We start from the raw sequence: 26,948 nt of genomic DNA, 5'->3' as shown, positions 1-26,948 counted from the left end.
AACTACTTCTGATCCTCAAACTCATCCTGAGCATGCTGGACAAGATGCTCTGGGGAGTCTGAGAAGATGCAGCTGCTCAACGCTCTCATGCTTCTCCCTCGTTCTGTCCTGAGACCTGGTGGTCAGCATTAAAAGCCTGTAGCAAGGAGGAACTGTCAGCAGGAGAGAAGTCGCGTTGTGTGGGAGGTCACCTGCACAAACCTAAGCCCTGAGGCATGACACTGAGATGCGACCACGTGGTGCGATGCAACACCGTGCGAGGCTCCATGACCATTATAGTTTTGTAAGCGTTAGGGCAAGGTGGAGCTCGGTTTCTTGATTGTGTGCAGATGTGCAGACTTAAAAATTTGGTTGAAAGGGACCTCAAGAGATCATGTAGTCCAGCCTCCCACTTAGGTAGGACTGTTGCCAACACTAGATCAGGTTCAGGTTGCTAGTCCTGAACACCTCCGGCGAGGGAGACTTCAGAGCCCGGGTGACCTGTTCCAGTGCTGCACAAGTTGGGGAGCACTGCCTTCCAGCTGCTTTTCAACCCATTCAGTCTCCTGTCTTTGATTGTACTGATTGCCTGAACATGCAGTTGCAAGGCTTATTTTATAGATGTATTCAGGATCCAAAAAAGGAAATGTAAAATAGGATTTGGATTCACAAGGGCAGGCGGGATTGACATACTCCTCCGATTGTAACTGAAAACTGAGTGGAAAACATCTCCCGAAATTTAGAATAGAGCATTTTTTTGGTTTTGGAAACATTCAGTATTCAAGTAAAGTCAAAGCAATGGTGAACCCACTGGCACTCCTAATCTGCTTTCGCAGTGTTTAATTGCTCTTCCCTCTCCTTTTTAAGGAAGATGCAGAGAAGGAAAGGATGCTATTCTGGGCAGATTTGAAACAAGTGGGACATTTTTCCCTCAGTCAGAGTTAACTTTCTTGATGCTCTATATCAAGCCAAATTTAAAGCCATAGGAGATGAAGCACAAATGCAGAAGGGTGAACAGGAGAGGGGAAAAAGGTACGTGCTTTCACCCTTCTTCTCTGCACCCTGCTAGGGAGGGTAAAAAAGTCCAAGAGTCATTAAATCTTGACAGATCCTTCTTACGTACGCTTGGAAAGCTCTTATATGTTGGCTCTGCCTTTTATCTGTTGAGTCTTCAGATGTTTACATTATGTCTACTTTTGAACTTTATAAAACTCCAGAAAACCTTTCAGACCGATTTAATATGTAATAAGAGGAAAAAAGCATGGCTTGATTTCACTCAGTCGGGCAACGGTTAGAAAAGTATAATTAGACTTGTAATTGGAATGCGTCTTAGACAATTAGTTTTTGTAAGCGTGTATAATTTAGTCCAAAGTAAAGGGTCAGGAGAAACTTGCTGTGAAGGAGGTGAAGGAATAACGTGGATAATTGCTAGGCCTTTTGCTGCTGATGTGTGACGCAGAGTTGGAGAGGAGTGTGTCCATCCTCTTTAAATGAGGAAAGTCTAACCTCCGGAAACCTGTCGGGGAGTCACGGTCTCCCCTCGGACTTTGTCTCCCAGTATTCATTCCACGAAGACGTAACGAATCGATGGACGCTACAGCAGCAGTGATTTAGCAAATCCTCTCTTAAATAAAAATAAAAAATAAAAGGTGGGGAATGATGGAGACCTGCTCTGTGGGAGTCTGTTCAGCTTTTAAGGAAACTTCTGAGCAATGGGCTGTGCTTGCCGCGGTTGGATTGGATCTCACCCCAAACACCCTTTGCACGTCCCTTCTGCCAAAAGGGACGCGGTGTCTTACCCACGCGATTACATAGGGGTAGTGAGGATGTTTTTCGTTTTGCAATCCTTTTGTTAGAAAAGGGGCAGCGACTCCTGCTCGGAGGTCAGTCCAGGAAAAGGCTCTGCTTCGCAGCCATGTGTTACTCATTTGCGTGGCATTTTTGACACCACTTAGTCCAACAGCGTGCAGCTGCTAGGTCCTGGTCTCCTGTGCTGGGGTAGGGCTGAATGGTAAGGAGAGGAAAAAAACTTCTTAGGGGAACCTTGGAGCACTGCTCGCACGTGTTGCGGGCTGTTCAGGGGACGCGTTCCCCAAATTTTCAAGACCCTACATAATTATGGTTCGCCTTTATGGCTTCAGAAAAATCAACTTCGGTGTGGTACAGTCCTAAAGACTTGACCGGTGGTGCCTGTGATCGGCGGCACCTGGGTTTTGCTCTAATTCTCTCCCCGTTATTTATGGTTCGCGGGCTGCACTGTGCGTGACCCATGTTAGGTCTGCGCGGATGTCAGGGTGGGTGATGGTTTTCGTGCAAGTTCTCCAGCGGCCCGTAAAGGAGACCTGCAGCCCACTGCAAGGACAGGTGTCGTTTCTGTGCCTGGTGCTATCAGTCTTTGGGCTGCTACAATAAACCTTGAAGGAATAGCTTCTCATTTATTGCATTTTGTTTTAATAACTGTAGCAGTCCAGCCGGATGGCTAATGGTGACTTTGCAGGTTGATAAAATACTGCGCCTTTAAAGAAAAGCCTGTGCGTCAGATGGCTGGTGGCTTCTGCCCCCAGTGTTATTTGTGACCTGCAGACTGGACTGTTTTAAGAAATGTTCATTCAACGTTTAATTTGCTCATTTAAAAAATACATGTATATTTTAAAATGCATTTAGGTTTAATACAATCCTCTGAATGTGGAATAAAAGATATTCCACAGAATATCTCTGCAGAATAATGTAGCCTTGATTTACTCTTTAATATATTGTCATCAATGCCTGTTGTTTTAATTCTTTCTGCTAGCAAGCACTTGAAGTGTTTCTCCTTTTTCCATTGCAAATAAAAAAAAAAAAAAAGCCCATAACCTATTCTGTTGTGTATCTCATATTTTATAGAGCAATCACAAAGGATAGTAAATTGAGTAAAACATACTATCCTTGGCAGGATTTCCCTTCTGACTAAATTCAATATGAACAAAGAGGACAAGGGCAAATACCTTCACTTATTCAGGTCATTTTTCATAAGAATCATAAAAGTTAGATAGGAAAGGCCTATTAGATTATCTTGTCTGTCTTCCATCTTGCCCGCTCTGGATCGTTCTCTACAGTAACCTTGTGAAATTTGACTTGTCCAAATGGAAGAAATATAATTTGCCTGCCGATTATTGTTTTCTGAGTGGAAAAGATCGGACGGTCTCCTATCTTGGGCAGCAAATATTCTTGACCTGTCTGCAAGGATGATTTTAATTTCTGCAACGATCTGGTCTTCAGTAGTTTTCCTTTGTTTGTTTGTTTGTTTTCGAGCGTGACGATCTGATTGTTAGGCGCGTTTCCTGCACTTTGGCCTACGTCTTTAATTCCACCCCGTTACTCGAGTTGTTCAAGTGCAGGGATAACCCTTCGGCTATCTGTAACAGTTTCACCCCATTGTGTTGATGCCCTTCAAGCGCTCGCCAGCATTAGTGTATGAACAACAACAGATCGTTCTTCCTGTATCATCGGAAATAATTATAGTGCCCCTCAGATTAAAATAATTCAAAATCCTTTTAAAGATTCCCCCCCCCCCCCCTTAAGAGAGCTATAAGGGAAGTATATGTAAGATAACTCTTAACAATGGTAAAAGAACATTAATAGAAGCTCAGAGGTATGGTAACCATGGAGCCTGTGTTATATAGCATTCAGGCATGAAACATGCTTAACACGTGTGTCTTAATTTCTGTGCAGCTTGCATGCTTGCCTGTGAAGAAAGGAGAGATGGAAGGTTTTGACCTATGTTTCTGTGTTAAGGTGGAGGTCCTACTCCACCTTAGAAAATAGGGTTCTGTGGGTCCTGCTCCACAGAAGTAACAGTTCTCATCTCCTTTCCAAGCAGAGCTGGATTATGACTGTTCAGCGAATCAGGACTCATGTCGCTGGAAAATGTGGAATCCTTATGGTTTGAGGTAGTAAAATTGTTTGGCACAATTTTGGAGCGTACACTGTAAAGGATGATCCTATGCCAGCAGGTCGAGGGACCACACACGTGGAGCTCTTTCATCTCTTTGGTGCCTCTACGCTATAAATAGTTGGGGGTGAATTTTAGAGGGAGTACTAGGTGCCCAGCTCTGTTTGGGAGGAATTAGATGCCTCAGTCTGCTAAGGCTGTTAAAAAGTTCCAGCGTGTATCCTTGTTGCATCCTGCATTCGAGCCTCTTCAGCCTCTTGTGTTCCTGTAGACTCTTGACTCCTGTAAACTCTTAGGTAAATCAGACAAGTCTGTAATTTCTGAACATGAGAAATATTGAATGTGACAGGGAAAACAGCTTTAAATTGGGATACACAAAATAAATATTTGTGGGAGCAACAGAGGATTCTGGGAAGGTGACTGGATTCCTTAATAGAACCGATACTTGGGCATAATGAAGAGAAATAAACCTGTAAGTATAAAATAATATATTCAAGTCTAAAAAATGGTGCATCTCGAGCTTGGGTCAGTGTCCCTGAAGCAGATAACCTCTGCACTGTACGGTTTGTCAAAGCTGAACATGGAAGTAGGGTCTGTGGCAGCATAGAGTGGTTTTATTTAAAAGTGCTCTTTTTTTGGAAGAGTGGTTTAACTGTGGGGTGGAATAAAACTATCATATCCTTTTTCTCCGTTCTCCATAAAATACATGTATATGAAGGTTACCATGTACAGACTTGCAATAAATTAACTTTGCTAGCAAAAGCACTGTAATTATACGGGTTTTCTGCCAATTTGGCACAGGAGAACAAGTAAAATCTCAAGTGGAGTGCTTTCCCCATGAAAACTCTGCATTTTTTTTTCTTTAGCTTTAACATATTAATTTGATCGGCAAACCTTTTTCAAACATGAATTGCATAGCTTATAGCACGAAATGATTGCACGTATAGGAGTTCTCCTTTTCACATGCACAGAGGGGAAAGAAAAAAGCCAACTGCGTGCCACTGCGAACTGCTGGATTGTCCTCTTCAGGAGAGTGACAAGCTGCAGTGACCTGGAAGACATCCAGCTGGTGTGTCTCCTCTGCTACTAGCATGGCTTTTCTTCATGTTTTAGGTTGGTTTTTACTCTCTGTGGCAGCTGTTTAATTCTTCTGCCAAAGATGTAGGAAAAAGGGGGGAAGAAGGACTGCAGGGGAAGGAATTGCTTAGGATATTGGCCTAAACATAGATGATGATGGTGATGACCAGTTCCTTTTTAGCCTGGCTTCCTAAAGAAACCAGGTTCATGTGGTCATGGCATCCATCCATCTGCGTGTGCCTCATAGCTTTTGAGTGCGTTGGTCAACTTCAAGTGAGTTTTGATGAAAATAATTTTTGCTCCAGATTTTGGCATTTAGTGGCCAGTGACATCTGAGTTAGCGCTCCCCTTGTCGGGGAAAGGCGGGCTTTTGAATTTAGCAATCATCTCTTTGACCACCGGACAGCAGTCAGTAGTAATAAGATATGAGAGAGAGAGAGACACGGGAGTAGGAGGTGGGGGGGGGGGGTAATGGAGAGAAGTGGAAGAAAACTGGCCGTGCTGTTGGTGAGTATGGTCAGGTGGGCGTCCCGTGATGAGATGAGAGGAACTGGAAATACTGTGATGCACCTTTAAGGGTGAAGAGCAAAAGTAATGGGAAAACAGGTTTCATTAGTTTCATTTCACTGCTCAGAAAATAAGCCGCTAGTGTCTCACTGTGGATGGGCTGCTGCCGGAAAGAGCTGTCTTCCCCAGCTCCATGCCCACCTCTCCCTTGTGCTAGCACTGGCATTTGTGTTACCCTTAATACTTAAGAAACACTTTTGGCCGTGCTATTTGGAAGCATGCAGTGCAAAGAAGAGCTCTCACTGGAGTCTAGCAGGGATTACTTCCCTGAGTCCTTATGTTTTCTCTTCAGTCCCTTGCTGCTTTGTTTCCATGCCATCCAGGTGGTATGTTTTTCCTTCTAAGTTGTGACTTGTGAAGACCATGCTCTCCTGCTTACAGTCCAACCAGAATGGTCTTTGTGGATACGTGATCTCCATTCCAGCAGTTGTGGGGCAAGCAGCAAGGTTGTGCATTTGGAAATCATAAAAGCTCTGGAGAATAAGAAATTCTGGAGAATGAGAGCTGCAGCACTAGTTTTGGAGAGGACTTTGCCTCTGTCTGGGAGCTGGAAGATATGTAGAAACATTTTAAGGGACTCCTTAGATCTTCATAACAGGGTAGCAGAATGTCGTGATTGCAAAGCATTCTTTGAGATGCTGTCTCGCAGTCTACTGGGCACCCTCAGCAGAAAGAAGTAAACTGATGACCTGGACAAAGAAAATGAAGAAAGCAAGATTAGCCTGCTAGAGAGGGGTTGTCATCCTGGGATTTATTTTGGTGAAAGTACCATTTTGAAAGACTTTATAAGTGAAATACAGTCTAGCAGGAGAAAAGGTAGTTTTGGTATAATTTTTTCATTCCTGAGCGTACTTGGGAGAGACTGCTTTAGTTGATATGTTTTATTTAGCAAGTCATGCCAGTTTTTATGATCTCCAGTGATAGAGTCTGTATTGGGAAATGTCTGAAATCCAGAGTCATGAAATATTTAGTGGACAGTTCACTGCAAAAGGGCTCCAGATTTGTGCCAGTACCACAGAATGGGTAACAGAAGGCTCTGTGTCCCATTGCCAAGTTGCCTGGGACTACTCTGATTTTTTTTTTTTTTTAAGAATTTTATTTCAGTTTTTATCAGAAACAAAATCTGAGCTCAGCAGAGCAGGGTTTAGTTGGTTAAAACTTGCAAAAACTTGCTTTATTTTCCCTGCTTGTGGGAAACCTTGAATATTGTACACATAATATACACAGAAGATAGTTATTTTTTTCAGCAGTAGATAAATTGATGTGAGAAAAAAAATACAGTATTGATTTTTTTTTTCCTGTGGCTTTCGAGAGGTTGTTAATGCAGCAAGTACACAAGAGCACTCATATGTCTGTCTGCGCAGTAATCTCTAATAAATTGACTTTTTTAAAAAACCATTTTTGCCTGTAGTTTCAGTGACTTGATTTGTGGAGTAGATGATATCTCCTGGCACATAATTACTCATTTTTGGGTTGTGTAAAAGGTTGGAGGATAAATTTTGATGCATTATCTGTAACACTAAATATCTCTGCTATTACTCATACAAGTTTTTCTCTGTCTTTCTTCCTTATTGTAGTTGGGTAGAAAGGTTTTTAGGGACCATTTTTTCAGTAGTTGGAAACATGACTTATAGTACAGACACTTTCTAGACTTAATTCTTGCACATGACGTGGCTTTAAAGACAAAGACGTATATTCTGGAATCTAAGTATTTCTTTCTCTTAGGTCACTAACAGTAAACAGTTTAGTGACGGTGACATACTGCAGCCTTTTGTTTCTTGCTTACTTTTGGGAAAGGGATAAAAATGTGCGGTGAAACACATACCACTACTTATATTGATGACAAAATGAAAGCACCTTGGTAACAGATAACAGCATTTGACATCCAAGGAAGAGCCAGTGCAGTGGTGGTAGTGATCTGATGGCGCCAAGGAAAGCTGACCTGAAAGCAGAGGCTGTCATGTGGTTGTGTGTGATGTTTGCCCATAGTTGGTGATTGTGTGTGGTGGGCATCCAACGAACCGTTTCTGAAGGAGCGCTCTTGAGCCTGATGAACAAGTAGGCAGATGGTGACACTTTAACCAGGAAGGTTTTCTGTGTGGGGGTTTTGGGTTTTTTTGTTTCACTTTTTTTTTTTTTTTTTTTGCTGTTGGGGGCTTTAGCTGAGATCTGGACTCAGTAATTTTTTCTTCCCGTTATCCCGTTATACAGGATGTTGTGTCAGATTTGTTATGGTCTAGCTATACAAATGCACTATTATCTCGGATTTGCTCTTCCAACCCATTAACACTTTTCTACTTCCCATATCCTGTTCTGTCCATGCCTAAAGATTCATAGGTTGCTTGAGTAGCACAGGGAGCGCGTTGTCGCTGGCTTTGGAAGGAGATTGATGCCGATTATGTTGCTCTGTGGCACTTTATTCCAAATAACCCAACGGCTGTAATATGCCTCCTCAGGCCATGAGATTGATTTCCCTTGATCTCTTGTGTCCTCCTAACACACCACTTTTTTTACCCTATTTTCTAGTTTTCACTCATGTACTCTTTTCTTGGTGGTTCTCAAGGTCCTCCAAAATCACTGATCTTCTTCACCAGGCAGCCTCTATGGAGAAGGGGATCATGGTAATTTCTGAATTGGAAGATTCTTTGTCTTGTCCAAATAGGAGAACTGTTGCCTTGAGAGCTTTCAAGGTCTTTTAGCTCAACTTGAATTTTGAGAAATATTTAGCCTTGCCTATGGCCAGACAGACCTCAGACCAGCTGAATAAAGGCAGGTCTTCTCCAACTAGCTACAGAAAAATGAGCCCAGTAAAAAGGAATGGAGATAAATGCAAGTGCTTTTGTCACCGTTAAACAAATGTGGAAACTCACTCCCTCTCCTTTCTGACATATGCTAACACAAATGCTACTTGCGATGCTATGAAGTTTACCTTGTCTTTTCCTTTTGTGTCCTTGCATCAAGGAGGAACCAAAGGCTCCGTCTGGGATGCTATGGCAATTTCAGATCACAGGCACCCTTTGACAGCCAGAAACTGTTTGAAGCTCAAGGCAGCAAAGGTTGCAAGAAGGCGACACATTGTTATTGCAGAGAAAGCACGAAAAATGGTTGCTATTCCACACTCCTGCTCCTTTGAGAGTTCAGCTCTCAAGGCCATGAGCAGACCTTTCTCCATGTTGAAGCTGGTGTTATTACATGGGAGCATTTTTCTTTCCCTAGCTGTGGGGCAAGCACTCTTTGTGCCTGCCGCTCACGCACAGCGCTAAAAGTCTGCCAGCTCAACTGGAGACCTTTCCTTATTGCCGGTGAGGTAGATGACTAAAGGGAAATATTTCTCAAATGCGTGGACTATTTCAGTGGCAAACAGGTCTTCAAAATCGTTGGCAGGGATACCTGGCAGTTTTTACCCTTATAGATCTCTGTAACTTTTCTTTTGTTAGTGAGTACATTCAAAACTCCATCTGGTTCTACTCAAATGTCTTTTTTGTTTGTTTGCAAAATAGTGCTGCTGTTACCAACTGAGCAAGTGGGCATTTTTCTCGCTTTCCCTCCCACCTCTTGTAGTCTTGGGACCAGGAAAAGCCCTGAGTTTGAGGGCCTCAGAAAAGCTCTAAATTTAACTGCCCTGTGCAGTCAGTAAGATGCTTTAGGTTTTTATAAGGAGATGCCCTGTATTGACCCCAAAGTGTTTGTCATGAGAATTTCTATGGGAAAATTTGATGAAAATGGAGATTCCGTTACCAATAGCTTCTTCCAGTGTTTTTACAGAGTTATTGGGGCCGCCTTTGAATTGCTGCCAAATGAAAATGGTACCAGCAATATTATATGGGAAGGTTATTTTAAAAATGTGTGTATGTGTATATTTTTACACCACCGCCACCTCCCAATGAACGGGGCTGTTCTTTATATAGGTTGTTATTAATACTAATCTAAGAAATGCGTTAGAATTAATACAAAATCTGATTGTCCTTATGTAACTTAAAAGCGGAGTATATTTGATGTCTGGAACAAACTGTGCTTCAATTGTCCTTTTTCATGAACAATGAAGTTATATTTTTGTGGCTTGTGATACCTTCAGAATATAGTTTCAGGAGGCCTTTTCTTGCTTGAAAAGGCAAATGTATGATCTGTATGTCATCTTCCATTTCCCTGATGTCTTTGCTTTTCCTCTACTTTCCTTTATATTTCATTTCAAGCTATTGTGTTTTTTTTTCCCTCTTGACGGTTCGTATTCCTCTGCATTAATAATCACCTCTCGTCGTTGCACCGGATATCTTCCACCACAGACAAAAGGGTGTTAGGTTTAACTTTGTGTTGTGTTTTTTTTCCCGTGAGTCGGAAAAGATATCTGAATCAAGGTGAAGGGTTTCCCGGAGGTACACGTTAGCAGAAGGCATGGTTCCCTCGGTGGTGCCCTCTTAGGGCAATGAGCCATCAGGGATCAGCTTTGGCAGACCCCTGAATAATGAAAATTTTGTGCATTACTTCTTCCCCCTTAATTTTTGTGCTCGTATGCCATAGTAAGACTTGCTTTGTGTTTTCCTGAATTAAACCCAAAGCCAAACTGCAGATGATATTGTGCTGCCAGAATAAGAAAGCTTGATGGAAGAAGCAAAAGCCAAAAAGCCTTTCCCTCTGGACTGGACGGACATTATGACTGCTTGGAGCATGTGCTGCGAGGTGTAAAGTGAATTTAAGGACTTTTAATTCTTGCTAGTTCATGACATTTCTTTTTTCCTAAAATGCTGATTTTTACTTCTTAGTTTTTTATGCACTGTTTAGAAGGTAATGACTTCCTTGGGAAGGACTCGTACCTTTGTATGGTAGGCTTTTTACTGCAGTAGGCTTTTAGTAGGTCAAGAAAGCACACATAGGGGGCTCTTAAAGTGGACTATGAAATCATTTTGCTTAGCTTTGTTTTATCACTACTTAGATGAATCTCTCTGTCCCCTCAGGTTGCAGCTTGCTAAGCAGTGCTAGCAAAAGCAGAACAGAAATGCACTGCCAGCACTGCTAATTTCAAATAAAAGCATATTTAGTTTGCTTTTTTACAGAGCTGCTTGTTGCAAACTTTTCTTATCATTCTGCTTGCGATGTGGCTCTGCTAGTGTCCAAAGCTGACTACCTTGATTGCCTCTGGTAGTGGGAGGGTCTGTCGACAATGAGAGAGCAGAGGGTGTCCTTTACTTAGACTATAACAAGTTTTCCACATAGTCTGCCTTGCACCCCTTAGGGAGTTATGGACTGGATGGGTGGACTATGTGATAGGTGGAAAATTGGCTCAACTGTCAGACTGAAAGGACTGAAAGTCCCTGAGGACTGATAGCGGTACCAATACTTTTCGACATCTTTCTCAGCAACTTGGCTGATGGGACAGAATGCACCTTTAACAAATTGATGGATGAAGCTGAGCTGGAGGAGTGCTTGTTGTGTTCAAGTGCAGGGCTGCTGTTCAGAAGGACTTTAACAAGCTGAAGAACAGGGCTGATGGACACCCCGTGAAGCTCAGCAATGGCAAGCGCAAGAGTCCTGCACTTGGATGGACTAATCTCATGCAAAAGCATGTGCGAGGGTCTGCCTGGCTCGGGAAAAGCTTGGGAGAAGGGCCTAAGGACCCTGGTGGGCAAGATTTGGCCTACGAGTCTGCAACGTGCTCTTGTGGTGGTGAGGGGCCAACCACGCTCTGGGTTTTCTCGGAAAGGTTGAAGTGGCTGTTCCCCTCTCTTCAGTGTTTGTGAGACCGTGTCTGGACAATGCGTCCAGTGTGGAGCTCCTTGATAAAAGCAAGGCAGTGAGATGCTGGCGCGAGACGGGCAGAAGCCTCCAAGGTGGTTGAGAGCTGGAGCACTTGATGTTAGAAGAGAGGGTGAGAGTGCTGGTTTCTTCAGCCTGGAGAAGAGAAGGTGCAGGGGAAACCTTATTCCTATCATTGATTATTATCTTCATTTACATAAAGGGGAGGTTACACAGCAGATTGTGTGTGTTCCCTGGACGTGTGCGGTGATAGAATACGATGCAACGGACACAAGTTAGATTTAGATTACACACAGAAGGGCGAAAAAACCAAAACAACCCCAAACTCTGAATTATTGCCGAAAGAAACAAGGGACTTCCCATTAGAAAGATTTCTAAGAACAGGTTTTAGAAGTGCATCCGCCAGCAATAGTTTCAGTGGTGTTCTCACCTTGAGGCGGGAAGTGAGACTATGACTTTCTCCAGTTCTTTTTTCTCGTAGCCAGCCTGTGGGAGTTGCACGAAGAGAGGCTCGCCTTTTTGTCTTATAAAGGCAAGAAAAAAAAAACCCCAAACCTGTTCTTACGTTGCATGCCTGTATTATTTGTACCTCTAGAACGGGCATGCTTTTACAGTACACCCATGTCTTCTCACAGATGCGCACCAGTATGTTCCAAGTCCTTGTTTGCTAGCCTGTTGCACGCACAAGCCTTGCATTCAACTTAAAAATCATCAGGGAAGTATTTGTTATATATTTTTTGCTGCACAGTGAAATACAAACAGCCCTTTTTCACTCCCTCAAGAAATGTTAAAGTCTATTTGGAGGAATAAAAGTGCAGTGCAACATTTAGTCATAAACTGAAGATTTCTAACACCCTGTTGACTTAAAGCATATGTTAGTGAAACATGTCTCTGCTTTGCAGACAATTTTTGCACTTATGCTGCGGCAAGCACATTTAAAACAAGCACGGAAAATGTGCTGCCGGGAACAATCCAGCAGTGATGGTAGGGTCATTTAGATGGCTTAATAGGTGTTTTTTCTAGCTATCTATATTAAATCAATGATTCATATAAATTATGCCAAAGGGAGTTAATTGTTATTATATGGTATAAAAAGCTGCCAAACTACAGGCAAAACTCCATTGTAGTGTATGAAATAAAATGGAGTTTTGTTATGATTCTTGAAAACATAAAATGGCTGAACCTTTCACCCCTACCAAACTGCATGTGCTGAAACTGCTGCAATACAGGAGAAATAAAGGAATTTGGGAAGCCAAAGTTTGGAGGTCTTGGCACGTTTGGAGATTTTGGCACATTTGGAGATTCTCCAAAATGTGCAATAAAACCTGAATGTGAAACACAACTTTCTCCTTGAGCAGGATATGTCTCTGCTGCCCAGACCTGCAAGGGATTTAGGAATCTAACTTCATTGATTCAGTGGGAGTTGAGCTCCTAAACATCTCTGCGGGATTTGCCGTTAGCCTGTGTAATATCATTTGTTTCTGATCTGTACAAGATGGGCACTGCTACCTTTTCTGCAGAAATGTTATAATTAAAAATACTTTCAGGTTTTTTTTTTTTGATCAGGTACTGTGAAGATGAGGCCACGTAAGCATCTTAATTAGATAGCTGTGGGCAGAGTAATAGGCTTGGCTTAGAATACATTCCCCAGTCACATAACAGAATCATAGAACGGTTGAAGTTGGAAGGCACTTCTGGAGATCATCTAGTCCAACCCCCCTGCTCAAGGAGGATCCTCTAGAGCATATTTCCCAGGATCGCGTCCAGGCAGGTTTTGAGTATCTCCAGCCAAGGAGACTCCACCACCTCTCTGGGCAACCTGTGCCAGTGCTCTGTCACCCTCACACCAAAGAAGTTTTTCCTCATGTTCAGACGGACCTTCCTGTGTCTCAGTTTGTGCCCGTTGCCTCTCGTCCTGTGGCTGGGCACCACGGAGAAGAGGCTGGCCCCATCCTCTCGACACCTCCCCTTCACATACTTCTACACATTGATGAGATCTCCTCTCAGTCGTCTCTTCTCCAGCTGAACAAACTCAGCTCTCTCAGCCTTTCCTCATAGGAGAGATGCTCCAGTCCCCTCATCATCTGGAGCAAGTTCAGCGGAGGGCTACACAGGAGCTCCATGTCTCTCTTGTACTGGGGAGCCCAGAAGTGGACCCAGTACTCCAGGTGAGGCCTCCCCAGGGCTGAGCAGAGGGGCAGGATCACCTCCCTCCACCTGCTGGCAACACTCTGCCTAATGCACCCCAGGATCCCGTTGGCCTTCTTGGCCACAAGGGCACATTGCTGCCTCATGCTTAACTTGTTATCCACCAGGACCTCTCAGGTCCTTCTCTGCAGAGCTGCTTTCCAGCAGGTCAGTCCCCAGCCTGTCCTGGTGCCGGGGGTTACTCCTCCTCAGGGGCAGGACCCTGCCCTTGCCTTTGTTGAACTTCAGGAGATTCCTTTCTGCTCATCTCTCCAGCCTGTCCAGGTCCCTCTGAATGGCAGCACAGTCTTCTGGTGTGTCAGCCACTCCTCCCAGTTCGGGATCATCTGCAAACTTGCTGAGGAGATACTCTGTCCCTTTATGCAGGTCACTGATGAATAATTTGAACAATCCTGGACCCCGTATTGACCCCTGGGGGACACCACTGGATACAGCACTTGGGTAGAAGACGCTGGACTTTGCTGATGGTTGTTGCATGTACCTTGTTACTATCGAATATTTCTCACTATATTCAACTGGGAGGAAAAAAATCTGTTTATTACATGTTGCTTAATTTCAATACGCACTTTGCAAAAAATCAGGCATGACCCTTTCCTCAGGAAGTTGCATTTTACATTGAAAGAAGAAGTCTGTTGGAAAGAAAATGTGAGAGTGGAAACACTGGCAATTGCATGAAGGCACCTGGGTGAAAAATATGTTTTTCAGAGTTGTTTAGGGGAACAGCTGGTATCTTTTTGTGCAAGTCATCTTCAGAGGAGATGTCAGCATGACAAAGAGGAAGGAGCAGGGCAGAGAGGGGGTTTGGGTGGGACAGAGGAGGATGACTGCAGCAGAGGTGTTGACCTGGCAGAGCTACTGAGAGCAACCTATAGTAATTTTGAGTGAGTAAATATATTTATTACAGTCGATATGGAAGTTCAAGAGTACCATGACACACTAGAAACTTATGAAATGGCATTGCTGAAAATGGTGAAACTCAGCACTTTGTAGTTACTAAATAATTAATAATGGATAATTTCTGGCCTGCTCAGTGACCTGACCTGATTGCAAGAAATGAAATGTGTGGGGTAAGGATTAGAGTGCTCTTAGACGTGGTCTTTGCTGTGATTGGCCAATAGTGGAGCAGTAAATGATTAAAGTCCTTTGAAAAGCTGTTACAGGGCTGGAAGAAAGCTTTTTCTTTTCTCTAATATTATCAGGAATTTTTTTATCCATCTGCAATATTCAAGAAGGTGAAGTACATGTTGGAAGCGGGGAGTGCCTACGAGCTGTTTAAGAGCTGGTGGATGTTGCTGTAAATTTTGACTAGCTTTCTCACTGACATTGCTCCTGAAAAATCTGTCTCTCTCTGTGTGGCAAGGGGAATCAAGTGAAGAAAAACTAGGTCTACACTGACAGCAATTGCTATTGACTTGCAAAAGATGGAGAGACAAGGACTGCTTTAAACAGCTGGTTATAGACCCTAGTGAAAGAAATATTGACTTATCTAGTTTTTAATTTTTCTTGAACTTGTTTAAAAGGAGTGTGTTATTGAAAAGTAATTGAAGTCCTTGAAAAATTGTGGAGAACTTTGGAAATACCTTATGCTGATGTTAAAACACTTTTATCCACCTTAAAAAAATTTTTTCTTTTGCTACCTAATCTGTATGAATGGCTCAATAAATTACTTGATTAGGTGTAGTTCAGTGCAGGGATGCTGGTTTGATTTAAGTCTACATGTATATGCGTTCAGTATGATGGAAAACGAAAGATCTGATAAACGGTAGCTTGGTGCCTTAGGGAACTTTACGGCTAAATAAAAAATCACTTTTATAAATCACTTTTTTTGTCCAGAGCTCCTTCCCCCAAGACGTATGGGACAGCAAGGGTGGAGACTAGAAGGGTTGCTAACAAAATAATTTGGCTGAGAAGTAGCTTGTTCTGGTGAAGCAATGGTTTTGTCAATGTAGTTTAAGCTGTTTTTTTTTTCAAATGGAAATAACTATAGCAAAAGTCTCTTTGTCGATGCAACAATCTGCAAATTGATTTTCTTGTCATGACTATCTCATTGAGGGCACTGGAGAAAAGATCCTATCTCTGTCTTATGTGGTCATGTTAGCAAAACATTATGGAGAGATCAAGATCTGCTCTTAACGCGTAATTGGATTTTGGAGTTTGGCTACAAGTAGTTAGCTGACTTTACAGGGCAGGCCAAAGCATGGAAAAAACATCAGAACTGCTGAGTGTTCTGCTCATCGCGTGTGCTCTGTTACTGCATTACCACTGCTGTCGAGTGTAACCAGCCGTGCGTTGGACCTGGGCTGTTTGGCGTTGTCTAAGCCTTCCTATTGCCTGACTGAGATAAAGATTTGAGAGATAATGACTTGGTGGAAGAGAGCGATGTGATGTTGATAGCTTGGGATGACAACTCAAACGCCGAGTGAGAGTGGTGCTTGGACGAGCTCCTGAGTCAAGTGTTTGCCCGATCTTCCTTCGTGAGGTTTTACAACTCTTAAGGCTGAAAGCATCCTTTTCCTGTCTCTTTAGAACTACAGTTACACTTTTCTCTTATATTTTGCCCAGTTATCCGTGTTTTGGGAATCCATGCCATCTGGTTTATTACATTATATTTTGTGTGGAATTGTCCTATAAGATAATTCAAAGGTACCTAAACTTTTTTTCATGCTACTTATTTTCTAGTATCCTCTAGAGCACCTAACTGAAGTCTCTGTTCAGTTTCACTCAGAGCTATAAGATCTCAACACCTTCCATTGTTTTTTTTCATCAGTCTACATAGGTGGACAGCACATCTAAGGATATTTAAGTGGCTTGGCTGGGATCGTTGCCTTTTTCAAGGGTAAATCAAAGAGAATATTTAACATTAGGACCTCCAGCTTTTCATAAGCTCTTGGCAATGATTTAATATTTAGAAACTTAATATCTTCACGTGAAGATTTTTCCACTTTAGAAGCTGCAGCTTTTAAATGATGCTAAACTGTTAATCTTCAGTGTGTGAGAAGATGAAATCTCACCTCTGAAATCCTGGAAGATTGTAAGAAATAAGATGTGGTGTTTATTTCACCATGTACTGCTTAATACCAAATTAATAAATAAGACAGTTTGAATGTATATTCATAGAATCACAGAATAATTTACGCTGGGCAGGTGTTCTGGAGGTCATCTAGTCTAACCTTTTTTCGTAAAGCAGGGAGCTAACTTTTTGAAATGAGCTTCAAAGTTAGGTAAGGTTGGTCAGTGGTTTGAGTTTGGAGGTTTCCAAGGGTGGAGGTTCCCCTTCCTCTCTGGGTATCTCTTTCATGAATGTTTAATTCCAAATATGATTTTTTTCTTTTTAAGCCCTTCTACCCATCTGGAATTCTTGCTGCCACTTGTCCCTGTTGCCTCACTGTGCATCTCTAAGAAGAATCTGGTTCTGTCTTCTCTGTAACCCCCCTTCAGGTAACTGCAGGCATCAGTAAGGTGCCTTCTCTTCTCTAGGCTGAACAAGCCCACCTCCCCTAGCCTTTCTGCGTTTATTTTCTGCTCCAGCCACCTGACCACCTTGATGGCCCTCTACCAGACTCTCTTCTACTGGACACTCCAGTAGTACTAGTTTTAAAAGTGCCGCTCTTTCAGATGAAGCTTCAGAAGTGCCAAACAGGGAGGAATAATCACTTCCTTTGCTAATAAAACTCAGAATGTGGTTGGCCTTCATTGCCATAAGGGCACCCTGCTGCCCTACAGGCCAGTTCTCGTCCATGAGGGCCCAAGGTCCTTTTCTACAGAGCTGCTCGCCAGCCAGAGGGTCATCAGTGTGTGTTCTTGCATGAGATCATTCCATCCCTGGTTCAGGACTCCACAATGCCTTTGCTAAACCTTCATGAGTTTCCTGTTGGCCCATTTCTCCAGCATAACAAGGAAGTCAATGCTTTGTCTAGTTTATCAGTTGCTCCCCTTAATTTGGTATGCTTTGTGAACTGACTAAAAGTTTTTCTATCCCATTGACCAAGTAGTTGAGAAAGAGATTAAAAAGAATGAGTCCCACAGTTAACCCTGAGGGATGCCACAACCAGCCACCAGTTGAACTTTGAACTGGTATCTGCTAGTTTTTCAGGCTGGCAGTCCAGCCAATTTTCCACCCACTTTGTAGCCCACCCATTCAGCCCATAACTCCCCAATCTGGCTACAAAGATGCTATGGGAGACCGCCTGGACAACCTTGCTAAAGTCTAGGTAGGTGGCATTCATTGTTCTCTCATCCACAGAACTGGTCATCCCACTGGGTGCGATTTGCCCATGGTAGATCCGTGCCTCTTGTTCCCTGTCACCTTCATGTGCTTTGCGTGTCTGGACAGGGCTTCCAGAAGGACTTGCTCCGTAATCTTCCTGGGGATGGAGGGCAGGCTGACCGCCCTGTACATCCTCCTCCTCGAAGATGGGTGTCCTGTTTGCTTTTTTTTCCAGTCGTCAGGAACCTCCTGCGATTGCCATGATCTTTCAAAGCTGATATCAAATGGCCTGACAGTGTTAATGGCCAGCTTCCTCAGGACCCTCAGATGTGTCCCGTCTGGGCCTGTGGACTTGCGTGTGTCCAGCTTCCTTAATTAGTCCTTCATTTAGTCCTCTGTCATGATGGGTTTATGCCTGTCTCCCCCAAACTCTGCTACTAGATAGTGAAATGAGCCTAATAGTTCTGATAGTTTTTTTCTTAAATTTCAAAACCTCTCTTCAAAGAGAGACTGATGTTATTTGAAAGCAGATTAATAATCTAGAGTAGAACGTAGAAACGTCAGTTGCTCTTCTAAACATAACAAAGCGAAAATTAAGATTTGGAATGAATGTATTTTTCTTTAGCGTATTTTTCTGGATTATGACATGTAGCAGATACAGTATATAGTAATATTTTGTAAATTGGCATGTTTGAAAGACTGGTCTTATAAGAATTAGTCTTTTTAAAATAGATATAAATGCAAAACAGAATACACTTTGACTATTTAAGTCTGTCTTGTCAGCTGATGGGAACTGAGATCAAAATGGAATGTGAATTGAGATCAAAATGGATGACTTAAATGTCTTGAATCCGTCCATCCTGTTGCTAGGTAGGCTAGCAAATTCTGCACCCGAAGCAATCCTCTGCTGAGCAGAAATCTGCAGCTGAACAGCAACAGGGAAGTGCACAGGCAAAACGCTGCTGTGCTTTTCCCGGTCTTTGGCACTAAAAGCAACCACTCCAATTTTCCAGAGGATTAGACTTTTTTTTTTTAATCAGTAACTGGCAAGTAAGTAAAAATGTTGACATGGTTTACTTCCTTTCCTAATCTCACTCTGCCCTTCTAGCCTTGATACGGCATCCTTAAAACAAGAAAATACCAGAGCCCAGTAGAAGTGATTTGAAAGGGAAGCGTGGTCGAGAATACTCATTTCAACTCGATCCTAAGGAGTTTTGGAGATTGAAGCGGTCCGATGAGAACTGGAATGGCAGTTTCTGTGCATTAACCTATTCAGAGGATTCACAAATGGGGAATTTTAATTTAAATACTGATGTTTGTCCTTTGTGTTTCTGAAGCCTGTAAGTGTTTGGAGACAACGGGGTGTTTCTGAAGGATGGATGATGTCCAACTTTGCCAGTCGGCTTGTAACGACGTCCTCTCTTTTCTTACCTCTTCTCTTTGCACTAACATCCTATGTGTAAAAAAGGGGGTGGCTTTGTGTGATGTTTATTACTGCGCAAATTCTGCTTGACTGGGTTCGTATTTCCTTCCTTCGGGGCGCAGCTCAGGTCCCTTTCGCGGCGGCAGAGCTGGCCTACGGAGTCTCCCTCCTGCTGCTCTGCCTCTTCCCATTACTGTGCTGCCTTAAATGTGCGGATACAACTGTCTGAGGGGCCATATGGTGAACCAGAGCAGTGAACAGCAAAAAAGGTTATTTTTAACCCAGATCAGTTCACTAATCTGGTTTGCTGCATAGCTCCGTAACTGTTGTGTACTAGCACAAAGGCAACAGGCGTTTTTTGCGGGGAGGAAGGTAGGGAAGGTCCTTCAAGGCAGTAGTGTCGCTGAGGTTTTATATGACACTGTCTTCCAAAATTACTTCTTTCCATTCAGTTTTCCAAGTTATTTCGTTCAATGCTAAGTGTTGACATTGACAGGTATTTCCATAGTTGCCTTGGCTTCCAGCATCTCCAGGTGGATCTCATTTATATGCTTTTTTTTTTTTTTAATTCTGCTCAGCTGGATAATCTGTGCACATTCGTTAACACTTTGTCCACTTCTTCTTTGGAGCTAAATAACTTAGATACTTAATACAATGGGATCTGCCACAAATTCCTGTGATGTCTTATCTATGGTATCTCCTTGCGCCCAAGTCAATACCACACCCTTTTATTGCCTGTAAGTTATGTCCTTTGGTTATATTCACTGAGTGAGTAAAGGTTTCGTGACTTTGTTTTCCCCTGTGTTTCTGTAGAGAATGAAACGCTGTGTCGGTACTTTTTCTAATGTCCGAATAGATTGTCTGTCCTATTCTTATTAATACCTCCTTTTTAATGCTATTAAGGCTTATGTTAAGATGTTTTCCTTTATAATATAGTGATAAAGGTCAAACTGAGGATCCTGCAACCATGAGTTTTATTTTTTTTCTTAAGAAGATTTCACACTGGGAAACTTTCCCATGTTTCATTTTGAGGGTTCAGTATTGTCAGTAGCGCAGTAAACTGTTCAATTAACATTAATCTGAGATAATTAAATTGTTTTCTTTTGATTACAAAGTTGTCTGCAACTTAGAAACCTCTAAGTGTCTTGGAATATATAAATCGCTCAAGAGAGAATAATTAATCCAGAATCCCATTTCAATACTTCAATAAATGATTTTGAAATATTGATGAAAATGGGAACTAAATAACTTAGCCATCTACTTTTGTGTTCTTTGATGAATTTTGCCTGCCTAGGGTTAGAAGTGTGGTGAATAAAAGGCTCTCCTTGAGGGCACAGCGATGTCCTCATGGATGAGGATGTACAAGCTCGGTATCAGGCCAAGGCAGAGGGGTATTCAAGAGCAAGGAGAAAACAGTTGAGCCTTGGGAGGGTGGAAAACGTATTTGCCTCCCAAACCATTTGCTTGCCATGCCGTGTCCTGGGGCACTGCAGAATTGATGGCCGATGCCATGGGACAACTGCAGAATTGATGGCTGGCATGGTAAATCCTAACTTCTCCAATTAGAAAGGACAGACTCCTCTCATCCTCTTGCAAATGGTTGCTGTGGAAAGGAAGGGAGAGGGAGTGATTTACAACCAGCGGTCAAAATGGGACTGGTTGGTGCTTCAAGAATCGAAGAGCGAAAGGTGGGAGCTCACAGGGACGCCCTCCTTGCTGTCTGACGGGATCCTCGGTCTGTCATCGCAGCCGATTGAATTTTATTTATTGGTGCTCTGAAAACTCTTCTCCTTGCTTTGAAACCTCTTGGAGGGCTGAACAAGAGAAAGTTACAGGGTAGAATTTAAAGGAAGGTGGATATTTAGCTGCCTGGCTCCCGTCAAATATCGTTAGACCCTATTCGGTTGCATTTCACCTCCTAATGCTTTTCTCTCCCTTCAAAAACTGCAGTCTTGGTGAATGTCCTGGTGGATGACCATGCAGTTCAAGGGACTCAATTGATATGAAGGTTTCTGAGATGGAAAATTGACTCTTGAGGAAAGTTTTGCAGTGCTATCTGACATATCTCAGTATCTTTACTCTCCAGCATATCAGACTTAGTGAATGTTTTTATCTTCATGTGACGACTAGTTGTGGCATGTATTTTTTTTTAAACGAATTATGCTAACACTATTTTATCATAACAATCTGCAATCTACCAAGGCAAGTTTTTAATCAGTGTGCTCTAATTAATTTTTAATATATTTTATAATCTGCGTACCCAGCTCCTACCACTGGAGTCTGATTTTATAGAAAGAAGAGCAAAAGTAACTGATCGAGAAGGGGAATTATTTTAGAAGAGTAATTGTAATTATAAGATCATGAGGAACTTGCGCAAAAGGTATCCTTTCTTAAGGAACGTATTCAGCGAGTTGATGCAACTTTGGCTCTAGGACATAAGGAGTTGGCAGGGGTTAGCAGGGAGCTGGAAGTAGTAAGCAGGACCCTAAAGAGCCTTGGCTCTGAACCAAGAGCGTCTTCCACTTGTAGTTGGGAAAACCTGGTCTACATGCAAAGGGAGCAAAAGCCACGTGAACTGCAGAAAGGAGAAAGTTCAGCAACATCCTGTATTCCACCTTTAGAAAAACCACAACAAGGCGAGGATCCCCAGCAGCAACACACGCGCCTCCCACACTCTTTAAGGCATCAAATTGCCGTCTGGATGTTGTACCACTGTGGTGGCTTAGCCGTGAATGCGCAAATTCCAGCTTTCCCTCGATGCCTTGCCTTGCCTTGCCTGGCTGATGTGACGTGAGCGTTTGGCTTCCTGTGGCATTGCGCAATGCTGATGGTAATAGCCGTGTTGGCTCTGAAACCGAGCCTGCGAGAGGCTGCCCTGAACGGCAGGAGTGCAAAATGAAACCTGCCTCTCTCAAGGAGATAACCCTTAGGGAGACCGGTGTTCCCCGCTCTCTACAGGAGGCAACGAGCCTCCTGTAGACCTAGAGACAACCGGGAAAGAATATGAGTACTGAGGAGGAGGAGAGCCCTCTTCTCCTTCCCTAGCCCTCTTCCCCAAGGAAGCAGTGACAGCATTTCCATGCCAGGTATTTGTGGGCCGGATAACTACCCTGGTTGCTTCTTGGAAGCTTCAAAAGAAAGCTCCAACCGGCTCTTTGGGGAACGGCACATAGTTTCTTCAGGTGTGCACTGAAAAAGCTTGCAATACTTCACGCTGCATTTTTGGACTGGCAATAAAAAATATGGTATTTTGGTTTAGTGTCTGCAGTAGATGCAGTAGTTACCTGCCAATCTTTAGCACTAAAATAAGTTTATTCCTTTTTTTTTTTTAAATTATTATTATTATTAACCTTCAGCTGAGCAGGCTTTTCAGCTTTTCTCTTCCCTCTCAGCCTACTCTGGTCCATTTTGAGGGTGACTTAGGCAGATTTATTCTGCTTTTTGCAAAAGGCAGAGGTGTCCGGAGCTGCTCTTCTGTCTGCTTTCAGCATACACCAGTTGCTGGTGGGGCTGTGCTGGTGTGCTGGCCTGGGGGGCTTTTGAGGGCATAGCTGTGTTAGTCCGAGATCATGCTCCTGATGAACGTGCTTGTGCTAGCAGAACTTACCAATATTGTGCTCTTTTCCCATATTCACCAAAGTAATAACTCCTCACCTGTCATTTTTCCCCCTTGAAGATACACTTTGTTTTGCCAATTTTCTGATAAATACCTTTATACTTCTGCTTTCTACTTGTACATTTCTGCTTTGCACCGTTGCACGTGCTAAGCGGAAGAGAGAAATCCGTATGAAACTAGACTTTTTCTGTGCTAGTGCTCCTTAGATCTATTTATCTGAAATTCTCACCATTTAAGACTGTTTTTTAAGCGATGAATGAAGGCAGTGATAGCCTCCATCTCTGGGCAGCTCCTCAGAGCTGCTCTCAGCAGTAGCAGCATGCAGCTATTATGAACCTAAACGTTTTGACTTCTGATATGCTTCAGTCGTGCAGGCAGGGCCCAAAAAAACAAAAGAAAGGGTGATTCTGCTCAGTGTCTGTGTGGCAGTACAATACAAGGAGGTCTTGCTGCTGTTAGAGCTGCAGAAAGATCCCACTGACAAGGTTAATGGGAGGTGGCTACGGAGCTTCTATCTGACTCTACCAGCGAGAGACGAGCAAAAAGGTGAACTTTCGGATAGCCCTCCCGTATGAAAGGTTATGGCGATACTGTCCTACTGCTACGGTGAGGTAGTGCCTGAAACCCTTTTTTGGCCAGGAGAAAGTACAGATGTAGAAATGTTGCCAGACTTGGACTTCAGGCAGGTTTAGCTATCAAGCCATCTGTGCTAAATGAAATAGTGATGACAAAGAGCCGTAGCTTCTAGGTGCAAAATCAGTGGAAAGAAGGATCACTGACCCCGTGATTGCACACAGAAGGTGGCGTAGCTAGCAAAGTATGCTTTTTTCAGGAAGTTGCTTGAGATGGAGGGAAGACCTGAAGGCTTGAGGGAGGTTTCCTCCCCAGTTGCTTGGACCTGGCTTTTTTCTGTTCCTTTCTGGCTACAAAAAGAGTCATGTATTTAATTTTAAGAAACGTTCCTGAAGCTTTTGGAACTTAAACTGCAGCCCACGTCTTCTTGATAAATGACTGTGTGTATTCCTGGAAGGAAGTTAAAATGGGGCTGTGTTATATTTGGTACCTCCTGAAGCACTGAGGCTACTCTGAGCACAAAATGTGCTCAAAGAGAGACTAATGTGCTACTGCAGAGCTTGATGTGATGAGATTTGTCAAGTCGTTGTTTCTGCTGGAATTCACTTATGCATTTATCTCTCTCTGAGAGATTGTTTATTTATATTTCAGAGTTCCTCATGACTTTGAAGGAGGGGAACCAGGAAGGCAAGTCAAAACAGAAAAACATGACTAACTTCCAAGCAGCAAATATGCTTATTGTAAAATGAAAATATGAAAGTAAAGCACTTATAGAGTAGATGGATCTATTAAAAAATGCTGTTTCACTGGGCACGCATGCACCTGTTGGTATCAGCAGTGTTAAGATTATTTGGACGTTTGAGCTCCAGCAGCGGGTTTTTTGAGTTCCTTCCAAAGTTGCCGTCTAAGGTGGTACGGTTGGATGCTCGCATTGCAGGTGATTCCAGAAACTTTAGTAAGAGTGAAGTTGCATCTTTTTCATCCCGTTCCTTTCCCGTTTCCTTTTGAGGCTGTTGGAGGGCCTCTTGTCGGCGAGACCGGCTGAGCTGGGAAGCCGCAGCGCTGTAGTTAAAGCGGGGACGGATTGGCACTTGCAAAGAAATTCTCCCTTGTTTTTACTTGAGTTGCTATGTTCTGCGTCCCGTTTTCTCCCCGCGACTGTGTTTTGAGTGAATGTAGAGTAATACTGGATCAGTGGGTAGAAGTAATGAAAAAGTATTTAATGTGAACCTTTTGGTCCTGGGTTGATTAAAATAAACAACCATTACAAGGAACATGGGTCCTGGTAAAAGAGTTGGTTTGTGAACAGTAGGTTTTCTGTTCCTCTATATAATGCATAAAGCACGTGGAGCTGCTTGTAAGGTGGTGTGTGGGGGTGGGTTTTTTTTTTTTTTGCACTGTTCTTTTTTTTTAGGATATTTTAGTTTCAGTTCTCTGACTTTTTTTTCATCAGCTGAGAAGGGAGGGTGTGAGAATGCGATGTAAAACTTTGGCTAAAACCTGTTTGTTCCAAAGATCCTGACAAATAGCTGGTTAAAAATATTTAAATGAAAGATTGAAGTCCATTATTTTCTAACTTGTGAAAGCGGAGAAGATCCTAGTTCTGGTTTCAGCCACTTCTGATGCTGTTTCTGGTTTCTACGCAGTTGCTCAGCAGAACATGGGAAGAGCATAGACTTTTAGTTTGAATGGGCTTTGTGCAAGAAACGCCGTGCAAGTGCTCTGCCCAAAGCCACTGACTGAGATGTAGCATATAATTGCAGAATCTTGATTTGAAGACGCAAGCGGTGAAAAAGCTGTGTTTCTTCCTATACCTATGATGACGGAAAAAAGAATCGTGTTTTCAGGGGAAAGGCAAATTGAGACTTTTATGGCAAGAGGTGCTGTAATTAGGCATATCTATTTGTGTAACGGGAGCAAGCAGGAAACAGAGCGTCTGACCGTTTACATCACGCCGTTTCTTTTGCGAGTGCCGGTTTTGCTGCCAGCTCTGGGACTCCTTCTCCCCTTCTCTACTTATCCTCTATCTCCCTTCCTCCTCCTCCTTTTTCGACTGCGCTTTTTACATGTACCCACTTTTCCCTCCGCTGGGGTGGAGATAGAGAGCACCTCTAGCTAGGAAGAGCGATGCTTGGATAGATCTGTGCACGGAGCCTCACCGTTCGCCCTCTCGCTCTCTCTTTGCTGCAGTTGCAGAACTGTGGAATGCAGTGAGGACTCCACCTGCCCTGCAGCCACAGGCACATCACTGGCTGGAGCAGCTCCATCAGAAGGACGTTCATATACGAGAGGTATCAACTCATGCTGTAGCGTTTCAGTTCAGATTCTCCTCCAAACAACCTTTTTTTTCCCCCCCTGTTCCCGCTGTGGTCTGAAATGTCACGGAGAGTCTCCGAGTGCACTTCAAGAAGCGTTGGCGTCTAGTACGGATTTGACTGTTATTTATATTAAACGAGTTTTGGTACAGCGTTGTGTTGCGTTCCAAACAGTCAAGAAATGCATAAGCTGAAACTCCGGCAACACTATGTCTAGTGCCTTTTATCATATTCATCTATAAACTTAATAAATCTAAGGTAGCCAGCAAACTGAAATAGAATATGTAGTGGGTCCATGCTGCTCTTATAAAGAAAGGCAAGAGATAAAGGGATTTTTGGTGTTTATCAGTCTTAATACAATACTTAAGACAATGCTGCTTGTGTTTACTAGCTGGGTCAAAATCAGTGGGTTGGCAAAGGAGTGATTCCTGGTATAAATTTCTGTCATTTGCCTGTAGACAGTTGTCTAATAACTTATATTGCAGCCTTTTGTAATAGAAAGCTAGAAACTTTTCTTTTTTTCTTTTTTCTTTTTTCTTTTTTCTTTTTTTTTTTAAACATAAGTTTTGCAGTGTAACGTGGTCTGTAAAATGCTTTGGGCAGGTTCTGTCTTAAATATTTCTTTTTTTCATATGTAGTGCCTAGCAAGACCTCTAGGCATTTATATATAAGAAAATGAAATGCGTTATAATGGTACTAGAACACAATATATTGATAGCTATTAAATACAAGCATACCACTGCAGGAAATCCGTGATCTGCACACTGTTACAGGCTGGAAAGTACGCTGGGCAGGTGTCACACTGTGTGCTTGCCCTGTATTTAAATTTTTCCCTAGGTGTTCACATTTCGTGGTTTTTGGAGAGAAGGCACTAGGATAGCTGGAGCGTCTGTCTGACGCAGTACAGCTGGTCTTGTGCGTGGAAAAAATGGGGTTGACCCCTTTTTTTCCCCCCCTTTGTGTGTTTTGCTGATCTCTTAATAACGTAAACTTTCAAAGTCGACCACCAGGATACCCACTAAGTGTTCTCCTCCAGCTCAGGTCAGATTTGCTGACAGCCAGATGCGGGCAGACAGCAACAGTGCTGATGGGCACTCTCCGCTTTTGGATCCACTGCATTACGCTTGGATCCGACAGTTACACATGCGATGGACCCTCACCCTCCAGATATTTTGGCAAGAGGAAGTGCTCCAGCCCTGCCTTGGGAAAAACTTACCTGGTTAGATGTCCATTCTGCTGGGCTGTCTCTTTTGGTACAGAGCCAAAACAGACTGTTGTTTCTTCGTCTTCCCAGCCTCAGC

At 43.0% G+C, this 26,948-nt stretch overlaps 1 protein-coding gene across 6 annotated transcripts in view; it reads left to right on the top strand.

Moving 5' to 3' along the window:
- FAM168A (family with sequence similarity 168 member A) overlaps positions 1-26,948 on the top strand; it is a 193,050-nt gene that overhangs the window by 27,923 nt on the left and 138,179 nt on the right. For 2 of the 6 annotated variants that reach the window (XM_068930790.1, XM_068930792.1), the window contains exon 2: positions 25,523-25,623. The exons of 2 other annotated variants lie outside the window; for them this stretch is intronic. Coding sequence is in view for 1 of the 4 variants with exons in the window: in XM_068930787.1 (XP_068786888.1) it covers positions 16,850-16,951 (102 nt within the window). In the remaining 3 variants the exon portion in view is untranslated. Of the gene's footprint in view, positions 1-16,849; positions 16,952-25,522; positions 25,624-26,948 lie in introns of all 6 variants that reach the window. 2 more of the 6 variants (XM_068930791.1, XM_068930787.1) reach the window with 2 other exon arrangements.

The sequence above is a fragment of the Struthio camelus genome, chromosome 1 (genome assembly GCF_040807025.1).
Source record: "Struthio camelus isolate bStrCam1 chromosome 1, bStrCam1.hap1, whole genome shotgun sequence".
Lineage (NCBI taxonomy): Eukaryota > Metazoa > Chordata > Aves > Struthioniformes > Struthionidae > Struthio > Struthio camelus.
This window is presented reverse-complemented; position numbering and strand designations above follow the sequence as displayed.